At 54.1% G+C, this 19,082-nt stretch overlaps 2 protein-coding genes across 2 annotated transcripts in view; one reads left to right on the top strand and one right to left on the bottom strand.

The window, feature by feature from the left end:
- Positions 1–19,082, bottom strand: part of SLC39A11 (solute carrier family 39 member 11) — a 267,969-nt gene that overhangs the window by 43,914 nt on the left and 204,973 nt on the right. The window lies entirely within an intron of this gene.
- On the top strand, positions 8,600–13,969 carry SOX9 (SRY-box transcription factor 9). Its single transcript, XM_064676143.1, has 3 exons — positions 8,600–9,477; positions 10,423–10,676; positions 11,200–13,969. The coding sequence occupies exons 1-3, from the start codon at positions 9,047–9,049 to the stop codon at positions 11,979–11,981; spliced, it is 1,467 nt and encodes a 488-aa protein (XP_064532213.1). The 5' UTR covers positions 8,600–9,046; the 3' UTR covers positions 11,982–13,969.

Here is a 19,082-nt window from a genome sequence, read left to right on the forward strand (position 1 = left end):
GGCGCGAGCACCTGGGCTACGTTTAAAAACACCACATTAAAAGTCATCTCCCTGCCCAGATCCCCCTGAACTCCCAGCAGAGTCTCTCCAGGGGCTGCAAAGCCAGCGCTGAGGAGTCAGGACTGAGGCTGCAGTGGGGCTCCACACCAAGGTAGGTTCTCACGGCGCTTCTCTTGCAGCCCTTTCCTTCCTCCACTGCAGCATCCCCCTCAGCCAGAGCTTATTCTGGAGAAGTGTGGCAGGCAGGACTCGCAGCCCCAAATTCTCCAGCGCAGGTTTCAGAATTAAACGCTAAAAACCAAAATAAAACAGGACTGGGGACGTCTTTTTGTCTCCTGGGGCTCCCCCCTGAGCTCCCTCGCCGGCGCTTGGGCTGGTCGGGGGCAGCACCTGATTCCATCCTTCTCTTCAAAGGCAAGCCCGGGTTGGTGTGTTGGGAGCAGGAAGCCTGGATCACGATAGAGAGTGGTTTGAGACTGACAGCAAATGAAACTCCACGCCAAGGTACATATACACCCTTCGGAGACATATTTATAATAGGGTTTTTTCCTAAACCCAGAAAATATAACGATATTCTGTCATGCAGTCTGAGACTTTCTGTGTTATTATTAAGACATAGCAAACATTTCTAGGTATAAAAAACTGGGAGCTGGAGGGTGTTATTCTCAGAATAAACTTTTCCCACTTAGCAGCAGGATGAGTTTTTTTCTCATGTTCGTGCAAAAAAAAAAAAAAAAAAAGTACGATTTTTGCCAAGCAAAATGGCCAGAGCATATTTCTAATCTGTCACAGGTAGGAGAGGCAGGTAGACAGACAGACGCAGAAAAACCAGTACTCCCTGCCCTCCTCACTTCTGCTTTTCCATCTCCTTCTCCTTTGCTCCAGTAGTTGTAACACCATGAGTGTTGAGCTATTTTTCTTCTCACCATAAGCTGCTCCTGCGACAGCCCTTCCTGCTTCCTTGCCACTCCAGCAAAGCAAAGCAGGAGGGAAATCGAACAAATTCTCCTCCTCTGCAAATTGTTAAATTAAAAGTAAATAAATAAACTGATCAAAAAGCAGTTCTGTTTGTGGATTATGCAGTGACTGGGAGAGAAATTAAAGCAGCACCCGAGCGGCTCCTGGGCTGTCCTGCCTCTTGTCCCTCCAGGTTGGGATGGAGACCTGGATCCCAGTCCAGCCCCTGGGCAGGCATTTAAAATCAGCTGGGATTTCATGTCAGCACCTCCTGAACAAGGCTCGTGGTGCTCACCCCAACCCCCCTGGCACCCGCCGTGGAAAACTCCCGGAATTATCAGCACGGGGCAAAAAAGGGAGGAAAGGGGGGAAGCACCAGGAACGTGTCAGAGATTCTGGGAACAACCCACCAGCCCTGAGTGCCCGGTGCCAGCAACACCATCCAGCTGCCACCACCAAAAACAGGCACCTTAAAAATCCCTTGGAAGGCTTTCCCGGGGGAAGAGGAGGCTGGGAACTGCTGGGAGATCCCAGGATGGAGCACCCTCAGCATCCCTGGGGAGCAGGAAAACGGGGTCCCACATTCAGCAGCGGCTGGGAAAAGGCTCAGTGCTCACTCCTGGGGTTGCATCCCGTCCCTAAGGGATGGAGAGACACGGCCACATCCAACTGCACAGACACCAGGGGAAAATGGGCCCAAGTTTCAGCAGAACGAGCCCAGAGCGTGGTGGGTTCAGCACCCCCGGGGTGGCACCGGGCACAGGATGGGACTCACACACCGAGAAGGGAGGGGGGCCCTGAGCACCCCCTTCCCCACAGCCCCGGGGAAGAAATACAGCACAAACCACGAAAAAATTATCTAAATTCTTAGACATGTCTCAAGATTTATGGCCTATGCAAAATAAAATATTTATAGAGTGCCTGGGCACAAAGTTCTGCGCTTGGCATAGAGAGAGGACAGCAAGACCCAGCTCTAGGGCTGCCTGCATACGTGAGTCTGTCTTTAAATATATATATATATATAACTAAAACAAATCCCTGTTTATTACTCAGTAGAGAAAACTGCAGGTTTTTTTACATAAATAATCCCAGTGTAAATAAACTCCCCACCCTGAGCAAACTCGAAGTGATCCCATAGCAGATTTCTCTATTTTTCAAATAAATCACCCGTTCCACCCCAACATGGACCTGGCAGCTAGAATTTCCAAATCACTCAGGAGCAGCGCTGGGATGGGAGCTGGAAACAACCCAAACAAACAATTTTACAAGTTCCAGAAGCCGGGTCCCCCCCCCCCCCCAAACCCCATCCTCTCCCCCCCTCCCCTCCTTTTTTTTTTTTAATTTCTTTTTTTAATTTGACGAGCGGGAGGGGTGGGCACTGCCACTGGCCCATAGGAAATCGGTGACCCGGGGACATCTGCAAGCCATTAGGACACAGACTTCAGGTAGCTCCCAGAAACACGTGCTGTCCACATTACACCCTCCAAGTATATTTCCACAACTTTACTTCTCCAAATAAACAGTCGGGCTCTCCCTGCATTAGCGAGGAGCTGCACAAACAGGTACAGAGAATGGCAGTTTTATTCCCCCTTCCAGTCCTGATGGATTTCTTGCGAGCTGTTGCCGGGCCGTGTAATTTGAACTAGCGCTCGGCAAACAGAATAGGGCCGGTTTAAAGTTACGGCCGTTTATTTGTGGGGACGTGAGCGCGGAGCATCGCGCGGGACCCGCACGGAGGGTCAATTCACCCTGCACCCGACTGCTGCTCACCAGAAAGGGGCTGGGGGGGACAAACGGTCGAAATAAAACTGGAAACACACAGATGTGTAAAAATTAGGATCTATCAGGGGTTATGTTCGGGTTCAGAGATTGGGGTTCTTTAAATTTCTAAAGAAATTCTGCTTCTCTTTAACCTCGCTGAGAGAGGGAGATTTCACAGTGCCCAGAGGGGACGTGTGGCTGATGGCACAGTGACCACAGGCTGTGACACTGATGCTGTACCATTCATTTTCAGGAAAAAAATGGATAAAAATAGGGAGAAGATGACAGTGATCACTTGCTTCCAGCGTTCCCCCCAGGGCTTTTTGCCCTTTCTGGAGAGCTCGTATTGTTAGGACTGAAAACCCTGTCTTTTGTCCTCATTACTGGAGCTTTGCTTTTGGCTTTGATCACTTTTCCCCCCCAAGTGATTCGAACCAGATTGATTTATCTTTGCATCTGATGGGGAAGCACTTCCAGCCCTGGCTGACATCCGGGGGATGCTGTGCCTGGAACACGCGGCAAAGCCACCGCCAGCAGCACAACGGGCACGGCTGGGCAGGCCAGAAGTGCTCCCACAAGCTAAAGGTGCACCTTGGGGTGGGGGGAGGAAGAAGAAATTAATAACTCTCCTCTTTTTCTCTTAGGAGGGGGAAAAAAAAAACCTTTGGGGAGGGTATTTCCATCCCACTTTAACCGAGACGGATAAATTTTCCATTTAGTCAAGTTCGGAGCCAAAACGCCTGCGAGCAAATAAATAAACAGACAAATAAATAAATAAATAGATAGATAGATAAATAAATAAATAAACACTTCCCCCCAAATGTAGCACTCTAATCTCCAGAAGTGTAAAAAAAAAATAAAAAAAAATAACAAGAGCGTTTGTGAAGTCCAAGGTTGCGCACGGTGGTTTCCAGCTGTGGGAGAAAGGGAAGGGAACAGCAAAGAGGTTCTTTCTCCTCCTCGCTATGGTGGAGGCTGTGCCGGAGCCAGGGAATGTTCAGACTCCTCCGGAGCTCGGAGATCCCGACTCCAAACTGGGAGTGAGGGTAAACCCACCCCTGGGTTTTCCTGCGGGGGAGCAGCTCCACAAACTGGGGACCTGCCCATCAGTGCTGGTGCTTCCTGGTAGAAAAGCAAAAAATCCCCATTTTTCACCTCTTTTTCTCAGATTTTTAGCACTCCCAAAGCTTTTTTCCAAGGGAAAACAGCCTTTCTCTGCTCACAACTCCAGGACTCACCCCAACCCCGACTCCCTCCCCAGCAGGATCTGGCCCCCGGCGGCTTCGCCTTCCCAGGATTATTTTGTAAGTGGTAAATAAATCTCCACACGATTTCAAGCGCTGCTGCTTGACCAGCCCCGATGAGTGTGCAGGTATTTAATAGCTAAAACAGACAGACGTGGTCACATTAACGCTGCCACCCAGCCTGGAAATAATCGGGATCATTTCACCACAGCGCCGGGATTATTGCTCCGAAACTCCTCAGCTTCTTTCACTTCACTCCACAGAGCGAGTCCATCAGGGTAGGATTTTTAGGCATGAATTAAAACCAAATATCTTTCAGCCACTTGCCTTGGGGTCTTCAGGCTCCTGGTTACCTCATATACAGAAAAAGGGGGAAAAAAATGCCTTCCACTGGTTTTCTCACCCATTCCCAGGCCAGGATTTGTCAAGCTTAAATCACACACCGTGTTGTCTCCAGCTCAGGGCGCAGCAGCTTTTGAGGGCCGTGTATAAGCACGACGAGGCAGAAAAATAAACTTTAAAAATTAATACAATGACATAAATATCAAATACTATGGAATTCTCAGCTGGATTTACAAAATCAAAGACAATTCTGCCCCCGGTACGTCACCCATTGGCTACTGCCCTTTATCTCCTTTTTTTTTTTTCACTGTGCAATGACCTTCTGATAAGGACGTGCCAGAATGTGCCTGAGAAACGCTGAGGCTTTTGAAAAATAAATAGATACAGGACAAAAAAGGGCAACCCTGTGCAAAGCCCGCTGGGGAGGCCGTGGCAGAGGTGTCCAACACCTCTGGACCAGCTGGAACATGACACGGTGTCAAGGGCCGCCTCAGAAGGGGTTCAACACCAACCCCGTGTCCTGGGAATGGTGCCACAGCTCTCGGGCAGGTGAGCCCGAAAACAGAGCACAGGTTTCATCCCTGCAGCAGGAACTCTTCTGGCACTTAAGGCAGTAACACCTGGATTGGCACAACGTGGGATCCCTGCCACGGCTGGGAAAAGGGGATGGGAGAAAAATGGGCTAAAACATGAAGGTTTTGTGCCGCGCGGGACAACGTTGAGCGGAGACAGAGGACAGGGCTGAGCCCTCCCGGCTCACAGCCCTCCTGCAGCACAGGGGGAAAAGTCCAGGTGTGGGAGCATTGCTGTGGTGGGTGGGATGCAGCACTGCTCCCACCCCGAGGGAAATGGCCCTGTGTGGGAGGGGGTGACAGAGGGTGACAATTATTGCCCTGCACTCAGCACCTCCCCTGCCGAGAGCCGCGGCCAAAGGCACGGGAGAAAACCATCCCGGATGGATCCAAAGGCACGGCCCCGTCTGGAATTTCACGTTTCGTGCCGTTGATCAGTGAGTGACAGAGTTTTGATATCGAAATTGAGAGAGGGGCTGCGGGAATGCTTTTGTTTCAGAGAATTCCACTCTAAGCCAAACCTTCCCGTTCTGCGCCCGTCGCAAAGAGCCTTTCCCGGGACTGGGAGGCAGCACCAGCTTCTCCCTGGATTTCTCACCCCCTGGGGGATTCGTGGCGGGGCACGGAGGCACCGCTGGCCTGTGTGAGGTCAGAGGGGACAGGGTGACATCACAACATCCCTGGTGAAGCCACCACCCGTCCAACACCCACCCCACGGCCGGGGGGGCCGGAGGAGAGGCTGGACTTCACCAGGGAGCTGGATCAAACCCCCCCAGATGCCACCAAACACCAATAAACCAGATCTTACTCCAGCACAGCTGATCTGAGACGCATCAACACCATAAGTTCTGAGAGAAAAACCTCCCCCAGAAGCCCCACACGGTGCTCTTCCCTCTGCTGCCCAAACTCCTGTCTCCTCCACTCCACTTGGAAAGATTATTTCCTAAAAAACAGTGATTTGATTTAGCACAAGGCAGGAAAAAAGCCATCAAACGAGGGCTCTAATCCTCGCTAACAATCTTTCCTGATATCTGAGCTCGCCACTTAGGGTAAAACAATGTTAATTCTTTCAAAAGAAAAGAAAACTTCAATCCTGACGGGAAAGCAGCAGCAGCTCAGCTGCTCCAAAGGAAACTTCTAACCCTGCAAAACGACTGTGATTAATCAGCTTGTCCACGTTGTCTAAATAGTCCATCGAACAGGAATTAAAAATAATAATCCAGAAATTATAAAATCACACACAATAACTGGAAAGCTCTTTCCCATTTCTCTTTTGTTTATTGTTCAAACTTGTCAAACCACTTTCTTTGGTTAAAACAGGCTGTTCGGGGATGAAAAGGCAGAGTCCCTTTCAGCAGATGGACTTTCAGAATGAAAAATGTTCTAATTATTACACTTTTCATTAAATCAATTATCCTCCCAAATTGTTCTTGTGTTTATCTCTGCCAATCAGCAGCAAAGCCATGGAACAATCTGTTGTCACCATATTTTTCTCCTCCAGGTACATTTGTTCAGATTTTTGCTACAGCAGCTCCAGCTGAGATAAGAACAATCTACTGCCTGCCTTTTCTTTGATGTCCTGTAACAAACACATATATTAAACGAGATTTGTTGAGCTAAATTCCATCATGCACTAGCCTAGAGCTGAAACTACCAAGGGAAAACCATTAAGAATTACCTCTTTTGCTCTAAATTTACCCGTTTCACTGCAAATATCGATACCAAACTCAGCGGATCTTCTCCAGGACCACTGAATATTTAGCAAAGTCAAGAAATATAACACTGGGAAAAGCGTCCTCCGTGTTTCAGGCACAAGAAACCCCAAATTCTCGCGAAGAAAAACCCCACAGTCCCCCTGTTCCTTCAGACAAAGGCTCTGGAAAGAGGACAGACACTTACCTTTAAACTCACCCAAAGAAAAAACTACTTCCCAAAAGTTTGCAAGCAAAAAAAAAAAAAAATTATAATAATAATAATCATAATCATCATAACAATCTCAGGGAAAGCTAAAGACAACCAGGGTCTACCAGGGAGAGGGTTTCAACTGCGTTTATTCAGAGCTCCTTCCTTGCTGCCTTTTTCTTTTTTTTTTAATATACTTTTTTTTTTTTTTCACGTGCCGTTTCCAATACCTTCAAACCCCCTCGTTAAGGTGACGGCGACAATCGCGATAGGGGATCCCCGCCGGGACACGGCCCCGAGCGGCCGCTGCCCCGAGGATTGTCCGGCGGGACAAAGGCTGCAAATTAAAGCAGCAAATTAAAGCAGCTTCGATAAAGCCCCAACTTTAACGCTCGAGTTGAAATGAAAAATTATGGGCTGCGCAGTTTGTAAAGGGAGAACCGGTCGAAGGTCTCTCCCTCCCGAACACGCTGCGGAGCCCAGGGCGAAGGGGAGGGAGGCGGGAAGGGGGGGCAGCTTTGGAGCTGCCTTCGCACTCAACAGCTCCCACCAAAGCCCCCTCTCCTGGAACCGTAAAAACGGGATCTGCTTTATTGCCCACCAAGATAATGCCTCAGAGTGACCCCTCCGCCGCCAGCATCCCTCACGTTTAATCCTCATCCGCGCGGAAGAGCCGTTTGCTAAGGAAAATGAGACCGTGCGATCCACAGAAATCCATAAAGATTATTTCTGCTGAGAGAAATATTTGCGCTTATCCACAGATAACGCCGGGAAGCTCCCGGCGCTCCTTCGCTTTTGTTGGTTTGTTTCGATGACAAAAAGTTCGTCAACTCGGCAAAACTTTTTTTTTTGGGGGGGGGGAAGAAGAAGAAGGGGGGAGGCCGCTCCTTCCACCGCAGGGTCTCCAGCCTGGGCTGGTGCGGGACCGGGATGCGGGAAAGGGATGCGGGAAAGGGATGCGGGAAAGGGATGCGGGTCCCACACCGCGCAGCAGCCGAGCCCGGTCCGGCCCCGCGGGGAAGGACGAGATGGGACCACGGGCTGAGAAACAGATATAGAAGGAAAAATATATAATAATATTATATCAACATATAAATAAATAGAGTTATAAAGAGGAATAATAATAATAATAATAATAAAGGGGGACGCGGGGGGTGTCGCAGCGCGGAAGGGGGCGCGCCGGACGCCCCAAAAAAAAGTTTTAAAAAAGAGAAAAAGAAAAATAAAAAGAAGAAAAGAAAAAAGCGATTCGAGGTATTTTCGGGGTAGTTCGGGTTCCCCACCCCCTCTGCCCCAGCGGGGGCGGCACCGGGTCGGGACGGACCGACACCCCCGCACCCCCCTCCCCCGCTCCCTTCGCGCCGTTCCTGAGCCTCTGGCGCCCTCTCGGGACGGGCGCGGGTCCCGCCGCCACCGCGGGGGGAATTGGCGGGGACCCCCCCCGGGAAAGCAGCAGCGGTGGGACGGGATGGGATGGGACGGGACGGGACGGGATAGAGGGGGGGTTCCCCCCGCTCCGCTCTGCCCACCGCTGCTGCTTTCCCGGGAGCCGCGGCGCTGGGATGGGATGGGATGGGATGGGGGGGTAAAGGGGGTGTCCCGTGCGCGCTCCCGCGGCCCCTCCCGCGCGTGTGTGCGCGTGTGTCCCCCCCCCTCCGGCACCGCGGCCCCGCCCCCTCCGCGCGCGCGCGCGGGGGGGCCCGGCCAATGGCGGCGGCCGCGGCCCCCGCGCGCCGCGCTCCCATTGGCCGAGCGCGGCCCCCCCGCCCCCGCGCGCGGCCCCGCGCGGGGCTATTTAAAGGCGCGGCCCCGCGCCGCGGCCGCAGAGCCCGCGCTGGAGACCGGCGGGGCTGCCCCTCCCCTCCCTTCCCCTCCACCCCCGTACACGGGCCCGCGACCGCTCCGCCACGGCGAGAAAAAGTTTCCTCTTCTACCCCTTCCTCCTCGTTCTGGAGTTTTTTTGGGTTTTTTCGCCTTTTTTTTTTTTTTTGTCTTTTTGCTTTTAATCTTTTTTTTTTTTGACTGAAAAGTAATAAAAAAGTTTTCGCCGACTTTTTCTTTTTTTTTTTTTTTTTTTTTTGCCGGCTCTTTCTTTCTCCCGCCGCTGGTTTCGAAGCTGCCGCTTCGTTTCTCCCTGAGTTTTGCCTTTTTTAACTCTTCCCCGCCCACTTAGCGCTCGACTTTTTCGATTTTCTTAAAAAAAGAAAAAAAAAAAAAAAAGGCAAAACTTTTTTTCGTCCCTTGATCCCCCCCCGGCCGCTTTCTCGCATGAATCTCCTCGACCCTTTCATGAAAATGACAGAAGAGCAGGACAAATGTATCTCCGACGCCCCCAGCCCCACTATGTCGGATGACTCCGCCGGGTCCCCCTGTCCCTCTGGATCCGGGTCGGACACGGAGAACACCAGACCCCAAGAAAACACCTTCCCCAAGGGGGACCCGGACCTGAAGAAGGAGAACGACGAGGACAAGTTCCCGGTGTGCATCCGGGAGGCGGTGAGCCAGGTGCTGAAGGGCTACGACTGGACCCTGGTGCCGATGCCGGTGCGGGTGAACGGCTCGAGCAAGAACAAGCCGCACGTGAAGAGACCCATGAACGCCTTCATGGTGTGGGCGCAGGCGGCCCGCAGGAAGCTGGCGGACCAGTACCCGCATCTGCACAACGCCGAGCTCAGCAAGACCCTGGGCAAGCTGTGGAGGTGAGCGCGGGGCCGGGAGGATGCCGGGGGGGACCGCGGGATGCTGCGGGGGCTGCGGCTGCAGAGCCCGCTCCAGCCTGGACCGGCGGTCGCGGGAGGCAGAGGATGTTCCCAGCCTGCAAGAGTCGCTGAAAACTTTTGCGTGTGCTGGCGAACTTGTTTGGCGCAGGAGAAGCCAGAATAGTAGGGGAAAAGTAGGGAAAGCGGTTTCCCGTGGCCGCTTTCTGGTCTTGGAAGCGGTTTCTTTTCCCCGAGCGATGCTCGGGGCGGGGGGGGACCGTGCGGGGGCTGGCGGAGCCCCCCGGGCCGTGCGAGCGGGGGCTGCCCCGGCCGCTGTTTGTTTGTGCTCCCGGGTCCAGAGGAAATGATGGGTTTGGGGATTGCATCAGCTCGGGCCGGGAGGGGAGGGAGTGCGGGAGGGGGGCGATGCGGGGCGCGGGGAGGGGGCGGCGGTGCCAAGCTCCGGGTGGGTGGCGGCGGCGAGTGGCGCATGGCCGGGTGCCCTCCGACTGCCAAAATAAGGCAGGGAGGGGAGAAAAACAGAAGGCAAGTGAGTCACCTGGCCGCCGCGCACTCTGTGACTGCACAAGGGGGCGGGGGGGGGGAGATCCTAAATTTGTGGCAGGAGGAGAAATGAGTGAGCAAACCTGGCCCTGGCAGGCAGCGATGGGGCTGTCCCCAAAGCACCCGGGGACAGGGACATGTGCCCACGGGGTGGGGAGGGCGAGGGCTGGACCCCGGTGCAGCTCCCGCACCTCTTGCCTGGCCACTGAAGCAACCTGGGGGGCGACAAGCAGCGAGTGCCCCATGCAGGGGGCTCGGCATCGTGGGGGGCTTTGCATCGCCAGCGGGGGAATCCGGGGAGAGACGCGAGCTGGTGTTAACGCGCTAATGCCCCCCCCGAGCCGCAGCTGACCCCTCGCACCCCCCGTGTCCCCCCCCCAGGCTCCTGAACGAGAGCGAGAAGCGTCCCTTCGTGGAGGAGGCCGAGCGGCTGCGGGTGCAGCACAAGAAGGACCATCCCGACTACAAGTACCAGCCGCGGCGGCGAAAGTCGGTGAAGAACGGGCAGTCGGAGCAGGAGGAGGGCTCGGAGCAGACCCACATCTCCCCCAACGCCATCTTCAAGGCGCTGCAGGCCGACTCCCCGCAGTCGTCCTCCAGCATCAGCGAGGTGCACTCCCCCGGGGAGCACTCGGGTAGGTACCCACGCACCCACGAGGCGTTTTGGGGGGGACGGCGCAGCTACAGCTCCCTAAGAAAAGTTGCAGCCCAAACCGGCTGGGATTGGGTAAGGGAGGGAAAAGGAGACCCAGAAATGCAGTGAGATGGGGGGCAGCCACATCAGGAGAGGGGGCAGAGCTGCCCACAGGCTTTGCCCTTGGCACAGGCACGTGGCACTGCAGCCACTTGCACAACCCCCCTCACCCCGTGCACGTAAGAAGCCTAAAGTTACGCTTTAAAACAAACAAATAAATAAATAAATAAAAAGCACCCTAAAAACTTGGCCCATGTTACAGCTCACGTCTGAGGGCTCAGTTATTTCAGCCAGTGCAGCAGGCTGGTGCTGACAGGGCTCATGTCTGAGCCCCTCACACCTGGAAGTGTTACCCCACACGACCGCAGGCGCCGTTCCCCTGCCCCCCGTGGGGGGGTTAACCATTAACTGAGTTATCACAGCGACACCCCCCTCACCCCTGTCCCCCTTCCTTCCTCCCACAGGGCAGTCGCAGGGCCCCCCCACGCCCCCCACCACCCCTAAGACGGACACGCAGCCCGGCAAGCAGGACCTGAAGCGGGAGGGCCGCCCCCTGCAAGAGGGTGGCCGGCAGCCCCCCCACATCGACTTCCGAGACGTGGACATCGGGGAGCTGAGCAGCGACGTCATCTCCAACATCGAGACCTTCGACGTCAACGAGTTCGACCAGTACCTGCCTCCCAACGGGCACCCGGGGGGCCCGGCGGCGCACGGCCAGCCCGGCCAGGTCACCTACACGGGCAGCTACGGCATCAGCAGCACGTCGGGCTCCCCGGGCGGCGCCGGCCACGTGTGGATGTCCAAGCAGCAGGCGCAGCCCCCGGCGCAGCCGCAGCCCCCGGCGCAGCACGGGCTGCCGGCGCTGAGCGGGGAGCAGGGCCCGGCGGCGCAGCAGAGGACGCACATCAAGACGGAGCAGCTGAGCCCCAGCCACTACAGCGAGCAGCAGCAGCACTCCCCGCAGCAGATCAACTACAGCTCCTTCAACCTGCAGCACTACAGCTCGTCCTACCCCACCATCACCCGCTCCCAGTACGACTACACCGACCACCAGAACTCCGGCTCCTACTACAGCCACGCGGCGGGGCAGGGCAGCGGCCTCTACTCCACCTTCACCTACATGAACCCCACGCAGCGCCCCATGTACACCCCCATTGCAGACACGTCGGGGGTCCCCTCCATCCCCCAGACCCACAGCCCGCAGCACTGGGAACAGCCCGTCTACACGCAGCTCACCAGGCCCTGAAGGCGCCGAGGAAAGCGGGAAGAGAAAGAAAAAGAAATTTCGAAAACAAAACAAAACAAACAAACAAAAAAAAAACAAATCAGAAAAAAACAAATCAGAAAAGCGTGAAAGCAGCGAGAAGAACTTCCTTCAGACTTTTTTTTTCCTTCTTTGAATTTGAAATAATAATTAAAAAGAGACGCTCAAGTGAAAGCTGGCGGGGAGGAGAGAGCGCCTCGAGCCTTCTGCACTACAGCATCCTCCAGGACCCGCCTGAGAGCCAGCAAAACTCGGTACACACTTGCCAAGGACTGGACTTGAACTCTGCTTCCAGCATGGAGAGGAGATTCCTACCCAACCCGCCCAGCTGTCTTGTTCTCTGGACTTTTGTAATGATTTTTTTTTTTTTTAGCAGTAACTAAAGGAAAAAAAAAAAAAAAAAGAAAAAAATGGGGGGTAAAAAAGAGAAAACTCAGAGTCCTCTGTGAGGAATATTCTCTATTTTAAATATTTTTAGTATGTACTGTGTATGATTCGTTACCAATTCGAGGGGATTTATACGTATTTTTTAGAGATTTTTTTAAGACGCTCTTATTTTTCCAACAGCTTAAAAAAAAAAAAAAAAAACGACACTTAGTGGAGCAGCGCTAGGCTTTCTTGCAGTCAGAGGTATTTTTGTATAGATAAGTGTCTTTTTTTTTTTTTTCTCTCTAAAAATAAAACTAAACCAGCGTGCTTTGACCTGGGAACCAAGCTCTGCACGTGGGCAGCGTCGGGCACAGCGCTGGGCAGCGCTCGGGCTGTGCAGGGACCAGCATGGGAGAGGCTTTATTTTTCTAACTCGTAGCAAAAACCAGCCAGGAGAAGAGTTTCTCCGCTTTATTTTTTAATAACCTCGAGCCTTAAGGAAGAAAAACAAACAAAAAAAAAAGATTGAAATCAACTGGGCCCCAGCCCGAGGCGCTGGGGAGAGGCCTTAAAGCAGCCCCAGGGAATCCCCGGGCCCAGCTCTGCCTGGGCTGGGGGGGCTGAGCTCGACCCCTCCGGGCACCCCCGGCCACCCCAGGCCTGATGCAAAGCCCGTCCAGGGGCTCCTCTCTGCTTGCAGGACATCACAGATACTTTAAATTATTTATTTTGGGAGAAGAGCAGTTTTTAATCACGATTTTCCTCGGGTTTTTTTTTTTTGATCTCCCCTCTATTTTAAGTCCTTTCAAAAGCGATTGCATTAGTCAGAGCATTATTTGGAAGGTAACCGTGCCTGTTAAATTATGGTCTTGAACTGTAACCAGTCCTTTATTTATCTCTTTAATTCTTTTTTTTTTTTGTTGTCGTTGTTATTATTATTATTATTATTCTTTTTGGAATCTGTGTCCTGGGTTTGTACAAACTTGTGCTCTTCCTTTTTTTTTTTTTTTTTTTTCTTTTGTCTTAAGGATGAACTGGAAAAAAAAAAATAAGATTTGTACAAACTAAAGATTGCAAATGTAGCGTATCACTGAATCATTTGCCTTGTTTTCTGCCTCAGCTCTCTGGGACACACGAGCTCGTGCGAGGACGAGACCCAAGGCCCCAGCCCTGCCTGGGGGTGGCTCTGTTTTAGCCTTCCATCCCCCCCAAAACTGCCTTCAGAGCTGGGGGGACACTGACTTTGGTGAAGCTGTGGCTGAACAGTTAAGGATTGCTTTTTAAAAAAGACAGCAAACTTTTTTTATTTAAAAAAAAAATGATATATTTGTTAACAATTTTTTTTTTTTTTAGGGATTCAGTAGAAGAAAAAAAAAATCTTAAAGCACTCTTATAATATGGCATCTTTCTATTTCTGTATAAAAGCAGATCTTTTTAAAGTATTTCTGTAACTTAAAAGACCTGTCATTTAAATCATATTTTGTCTTTAGGTAAGTTTGGTTTGGTTTGTTTGCAAGATCCTTCTCTCTGTGAAACTTACCTTTTTTTTTTTTTTTGTATATTATTGTTTGCAATAAATATACATTGTATTAAAAATTAAACCATGGCCCAGGTGTCTGATTCATTATCAGCCTCCAAGGAGCACTGGGGCCAAGCTGGAGCCCCGGGATGGTTTTGGGTTCATTGATGGGGTTTGGGGTGTCCCTCCTCTTTTATCAGGGCAGGCCCTGAGTGCAGCATCCCAGGGAAACCAGAGCCAGGGAATAAATGGGAGCTGGAGGTGAATAAAGCCAGCCTGGACAGTTCAGGGGCTCCAGCTGTCCCCCAGCCCCACTGGCTCTGATCCCTCTCCCTGGGTTGTCTGCTCGGAGCTGCCTGGCTGGGGGGGATGCTGAGCACCAGCTGGGGGGAAAGGCTTTCAGGTCATTCTTACAAAACTGCTGCAATCCTCCAATCCTGCCAAACAACCCCACCAGCCCAGACTGATCAAAAAGCCGAAATCTCCTGAAGAGCCAAGCAGGACATGTGCCATCCTCGAGGATCACTGTCACTGCTCATCCCCGGGCCATGGTCCCCCAGAAACACAGCACAGACACTCCAGGAAGGAAAGACCCCCCAGCTCAGCCAGACATTGCTTTTCCTATCAAATCCATCCCAAATAAATCACTAAATCCTCTGGGGCAGCTCAGGGTGCTCCAGGCAGGCCCCAGCCCATGGCTTTCCCACCTCACCCCACTGCTGGTGTCACTGCAGAGCTCGCTGGTGACACCAGTCTGTGCAAGTCCCCTCCCTGACTGTCCCTCCAAGGCCACAGTTTTCACACGTGAAAACTCCTGCAGAAATGTCCCAGCCTGTCCCAGACTCCACGGGGAGCTGGCACAGGGCAGCCCCACGCCAGAGCCGAGCTGCTGTGGGGCACCTCGAGGCACAGCACACAGCCCCAGCACCCCAGGCTGGGCAAACACCACTTTGCCAGCAGTTTATCCTCTCTGCACTCCTTCCCTGGCTGAAAAGCCATCCTGATCCCAGCAGCGAGCCCTGCTCCGGAGCCCCGGAGCACACGGAGCTCGTGGCCACCACCCCGAGCCTCCCCAGCGGGGTGAGATGTTTTTACACTTCAGCCGGTTCCCTGCCAGGGATTCGTTTACCCTGAGCGTTCCTGGGGTCAGTGTCACTCCACCTGTGCCATCGGCCACCGCGGGCTGGGAACGCTCCGTTCCCGGACATTTCCCCGCAGCACACGGCGGGTTTCCCCTGCCCCCCAGCCGGACTTTGCCCGCTGCGAGTTTTGGCTTTGCTGCTTCTTTGGACAAAAGAACAAACACGGCTCCCGGAGTTGTGTCGAGGAAGCAGCCGGGAGCCTCGGGGAGAGCTCGGCGGGGCCACGGCCAGCACGGCACTGCCGAAACGATCCCAGAAACCAGACAGCGCCTTTCCGATGCTCGTGTGGGTGGGATGGGCCGTTACCCAGCAACACGCTGGAAAACATCCCAAAATTACGATAGCCATCGCCTGCCTCTCCAGGAGTCTGGGTCAGCAGGGACCCTTCACATCCCTCCCCGTTTGCACTGGGTGCAGCGAGAGCCGGAGGGTGGGAGCGGGGCAGGTCCAGCAGGGATGTCTGCGTGGGATCCGCCAGGGATCCCTGCCAGACCCCGAGCAGGCAGCCCAGCACAGCCCCAGCTGCTCCCGGGGGGTGCGGTGGCTTTGCTGTCCCAACACAGCCCTGCTTGGCTCCCCTCTCTCTCCCATTCCATGAGCTCCACCTTCCCGCCGGAAGCATCCCGGGGATATCTTCCTCACAAGAAACCAAAAGAGCAAAGCTCATGACCCAGCCCTGGACCTGTAATTTCTGCACTGTTTACTCATGGTGTGGGCTTTAATGCTCTTGGCCTCCACTGGGGAAAGCCAAAGCTGGACGCGGGTCCCTGCGCAGCTCCAAACTTCCTGCCCACCCACCGCTCCGGGGGGCTGCGCCCTGCGCGGGGTGGGGAGGGGGAGAAAGGGACACGCAGAGGGAGAAAAACGCTGGAAAAGCCGCGCAGCTTCAGGGCACCGTGTGCTAGAAAGCAGAGCAGGAGGGGTGGGGAGAGAAATAATAAATGAACCGGAGGGAACTCGCGCAATGCTGCAGGGCAGGTTTGAGCTGCGGCAGATAAGGGCGGGTGCGGGACAGATGCGCAGCGGGGCGGCCGCAAAGCTGCCCGGCGGGGTGGGGGGCACGAGGGGAGCCCCCCAGGAACGCGCAGAGAGCCGCAGGGGTTGGGGGGTGGGCAGGGAGCGGCTGAGCCCCGCGCCGGGCTGCTCGTCCTCCTGCACTGCCGCGGTCTGCCTTAGTGAGGGGTTTGGGGTTTTTCGTCGGAGCAGAGGAAAAATAAGCTATTTGAAAGAAAAATAAGCTATTCAAAATAATAAAAAAAAAAAAGCGGGGAGACAGTTTGAAAGCAGCCGCAGGGCACAGCCCCGGCTCCCCGTGATGCCCCGGTGATGCCCCGGTGATGCCGGTCCGGCCGCCTGCAGCGGCGGCAGCTGCTCCCAAACCGAGCCGCAGTTTGCATTTCCCCAGCCAGCTGTTGGTGTTGACATCGCATGAAAGCCGGGGCTTTCTCCAAGAGGGAAGGCAAGCAGCTCGCAGCCAGCTGTGCCGTGCCGGGATCCTGGGATCGGCCGCGGCTCCTGCCCAGCTGCGGCGTTTGGGACACGGACCAGCCGCGGATCGGCACGGCCAAGGTGTTGCTGGGGTTTCTCTTTGCCCTTTTCAGGGCCCAGTTCCAGGAATCAGGTGGTTCAGCGAGATAGAGATTTGTAGGTAAAAGTGAAAGCAGCGAGTTGAGTTTCCCCCTCTGCGTCTGGCGTTTGCCTCCCTCGGGACCACACTCGGCTCCCGGCAGGGAACTGCTGCCACCCAGGAGAGGTGTCAGGAAGGGAGGGCAAACACGAGCCCCCTTTCCCTGCTGACACCAGAAAAATTCGGCTAAGATGCTTGGATTCGATGCTGTAAAGATGGAAAAGGTGGGGAAAGAGAACTTAGAGACTCAGGGCGCAAACGGGTCCAAGGAATCAGGGAGGATACAAAAAAAAAAAAAAAACCAAACACCTTAAGCATCTCTAGCACAACCTCCTGCCTTTCTGGCTGGCTGGGGATGTGGATGCAGATGGAATGGGAGCAGATCCTCGCTCGGGAAGCGGGTGCCAAGGATGCACAAACACTGCAGGACACAGAGCCACTGCTGTCCCTCTGCCACCCCCAGCAGGGCTGGATGTGACCAGAGCAAGGGGTGCTGGCACCCATTGCACCCAGATCACGGTGACAAGGGAGGGAGGGGGGAAGAGGTTCCCACAGATCCCTCCTGCTCCCCCAGCCATCTGCCCTCTTTGGGGGAAGGCAAAACTCCCTCCACTGCAGCATTAACCCCTCTGGAGCAGGAGTGGTCCATCACCACATGGCCATTCCCAAGTCAAGCTACAAGCCCAGTGTCACCCGCCATCCACGGATCCCAAAATTCCCAGGAACGGGCCCCAGCCATCACAGCCACCCGCATCCATGTGGGCACAGACGCGCCCTGAGTCCTACTGGAACAGAAATAATCGATCCTGGGGTGCCCTGGGGGCTGTAAAGAGCTCGGCTGTTCCCTCCTTGGGTCGGAGCCCACCTCTTTACTCCGTGTTTGCACAGGGGCTGCTCTAATGGGGCGCTGAGCCCCAATGGGGGCCTGAAGTGCCATTGTAATGCAACTACTAATCAGGCAATAGCCTTTATAGGAGCAGCCCCTGCCCAGGCTGCACTCCCAAGGCTCATAAACCAGGCCAGGCTCTATTGAAGTCACCAGGAGCCCGGCCCATGCACGGGGAGCTGGATCAGAGCTGCTCAGCCAACCCTGAGGCTGTGAAATTCCACTTTCATTCCCTGTGTGTGTGTGTGAGCTCCTGTGTGTGCTCACACATGCACACAGAGCCTGGGACCATCAGTGGCCAGCGGCCTGAGCTTTGAGACTCATTGTTTGCAGAGCTGGGGTGGGGAGGGGAGTCACCCCTTCCTTAAAACAAAGTCACGTTTATAAAAGGCTCAATAAAAACCCGTTTGAAATAAGAAATAACGGCGGCTCCGCGAAGGGAAGGGAAACAAGCCTCCAAATTCACGTTTCTAATTAATGACCTGCCTGGGAGCTGCTCTCAGCTCTCAGTGGCTGAAACATTTCGCAGGGAGAAGGTTTGGGAGCCGGGGCTGTGCCGCCCACGAGCGCGGCGAGCACAGAGCAGCACAACAACGGGAGGCACCGCCGGGCCCAGGGGCTGCCCCAGCCAGGCACACGCAGCTATTCCACCTGGAAGTAAGTGCATTTCAACAAGGCCATCGCTCCAGCTCAGGAAACCCACAGGTTGAACGATGTGTGGCCGTCCCGTGTGGAAAACACCCACACAGAGTCAGAGCTGCAGAGGTACGGGCTGAGCAACCAGGGTGGTGGCAACCCAGCCCCATCCCCTGCCCTGCAGCAGGTCAGATCCCACCCCTGCTCTGGCAACACCTCCGTCACCCTTCTTAAAAACCCCACGGGGCTCTGCACTCCACAGATTCCAGATCCACTTCAAATCTCCCAGGCTCAGGGGACTGGTCAGATCCCACCCCTGCTCTGGTATCACCTCCATCATCCTCCTTAAAAACCCCACGGGGCTCTGCACTCCACAGATTCCAGATCCACTTCAAATCTCCCAGGCTCAGGGGACTGGTTGAGTCTCCAGCCTGGAGTTTCCTCCAGCACAAAGTTTCTCACAACTGAACAGGATTTAACCCTCAGGGCTCAGGGTGACAACTCACATGTGGTTCCCCGGTTCAGACAGGACAGTTTTTCTCCCCCACATCCCTCCCAGGTCCCTTCCATGCCCCAAGACGTGTCAGAGCGAAAAGGAGGGGGAAAAAAAAACCCTTTATATTTGATTTTCCTTCTCCCAGCGTGGGGATTAATTGCACACGTCGTCTGGGCAGAAACCAACTATCACCAAGCAAAGTCTCGCTCCATAAATCTTAAACTGCTAATAATAAGGCTGGACAGGAGTTTTAAAGCTTCAGTAGACAGTTTACAATTAACCTACTCCTGTCAGCTGGAAAATCACCTTAAAATGTGATTCCAGTTCATATCTGACTCACTTTGAGAGTTAGAAACTACTTCAGAATCCCAGTAAAAGCATTGAGCAGAGCCAGGAGAAAGGCCTGAG

The sequence above is a fragment of the Pseudopipra pipra genome, chromosome 19 (assembly GCF_036250125.1).
Source record: "Pseudopipra pipra isolate bDixPip1 chromosome 19, bDixPip1.hap1, whole genome shotgun sequence".
Taxonomy (NCBI): Eukaryota; Metazoa; Chordata; class Aves; order Passeriformes; family Pipridae; genus Pseudopipra; species Pseudopipra pipra.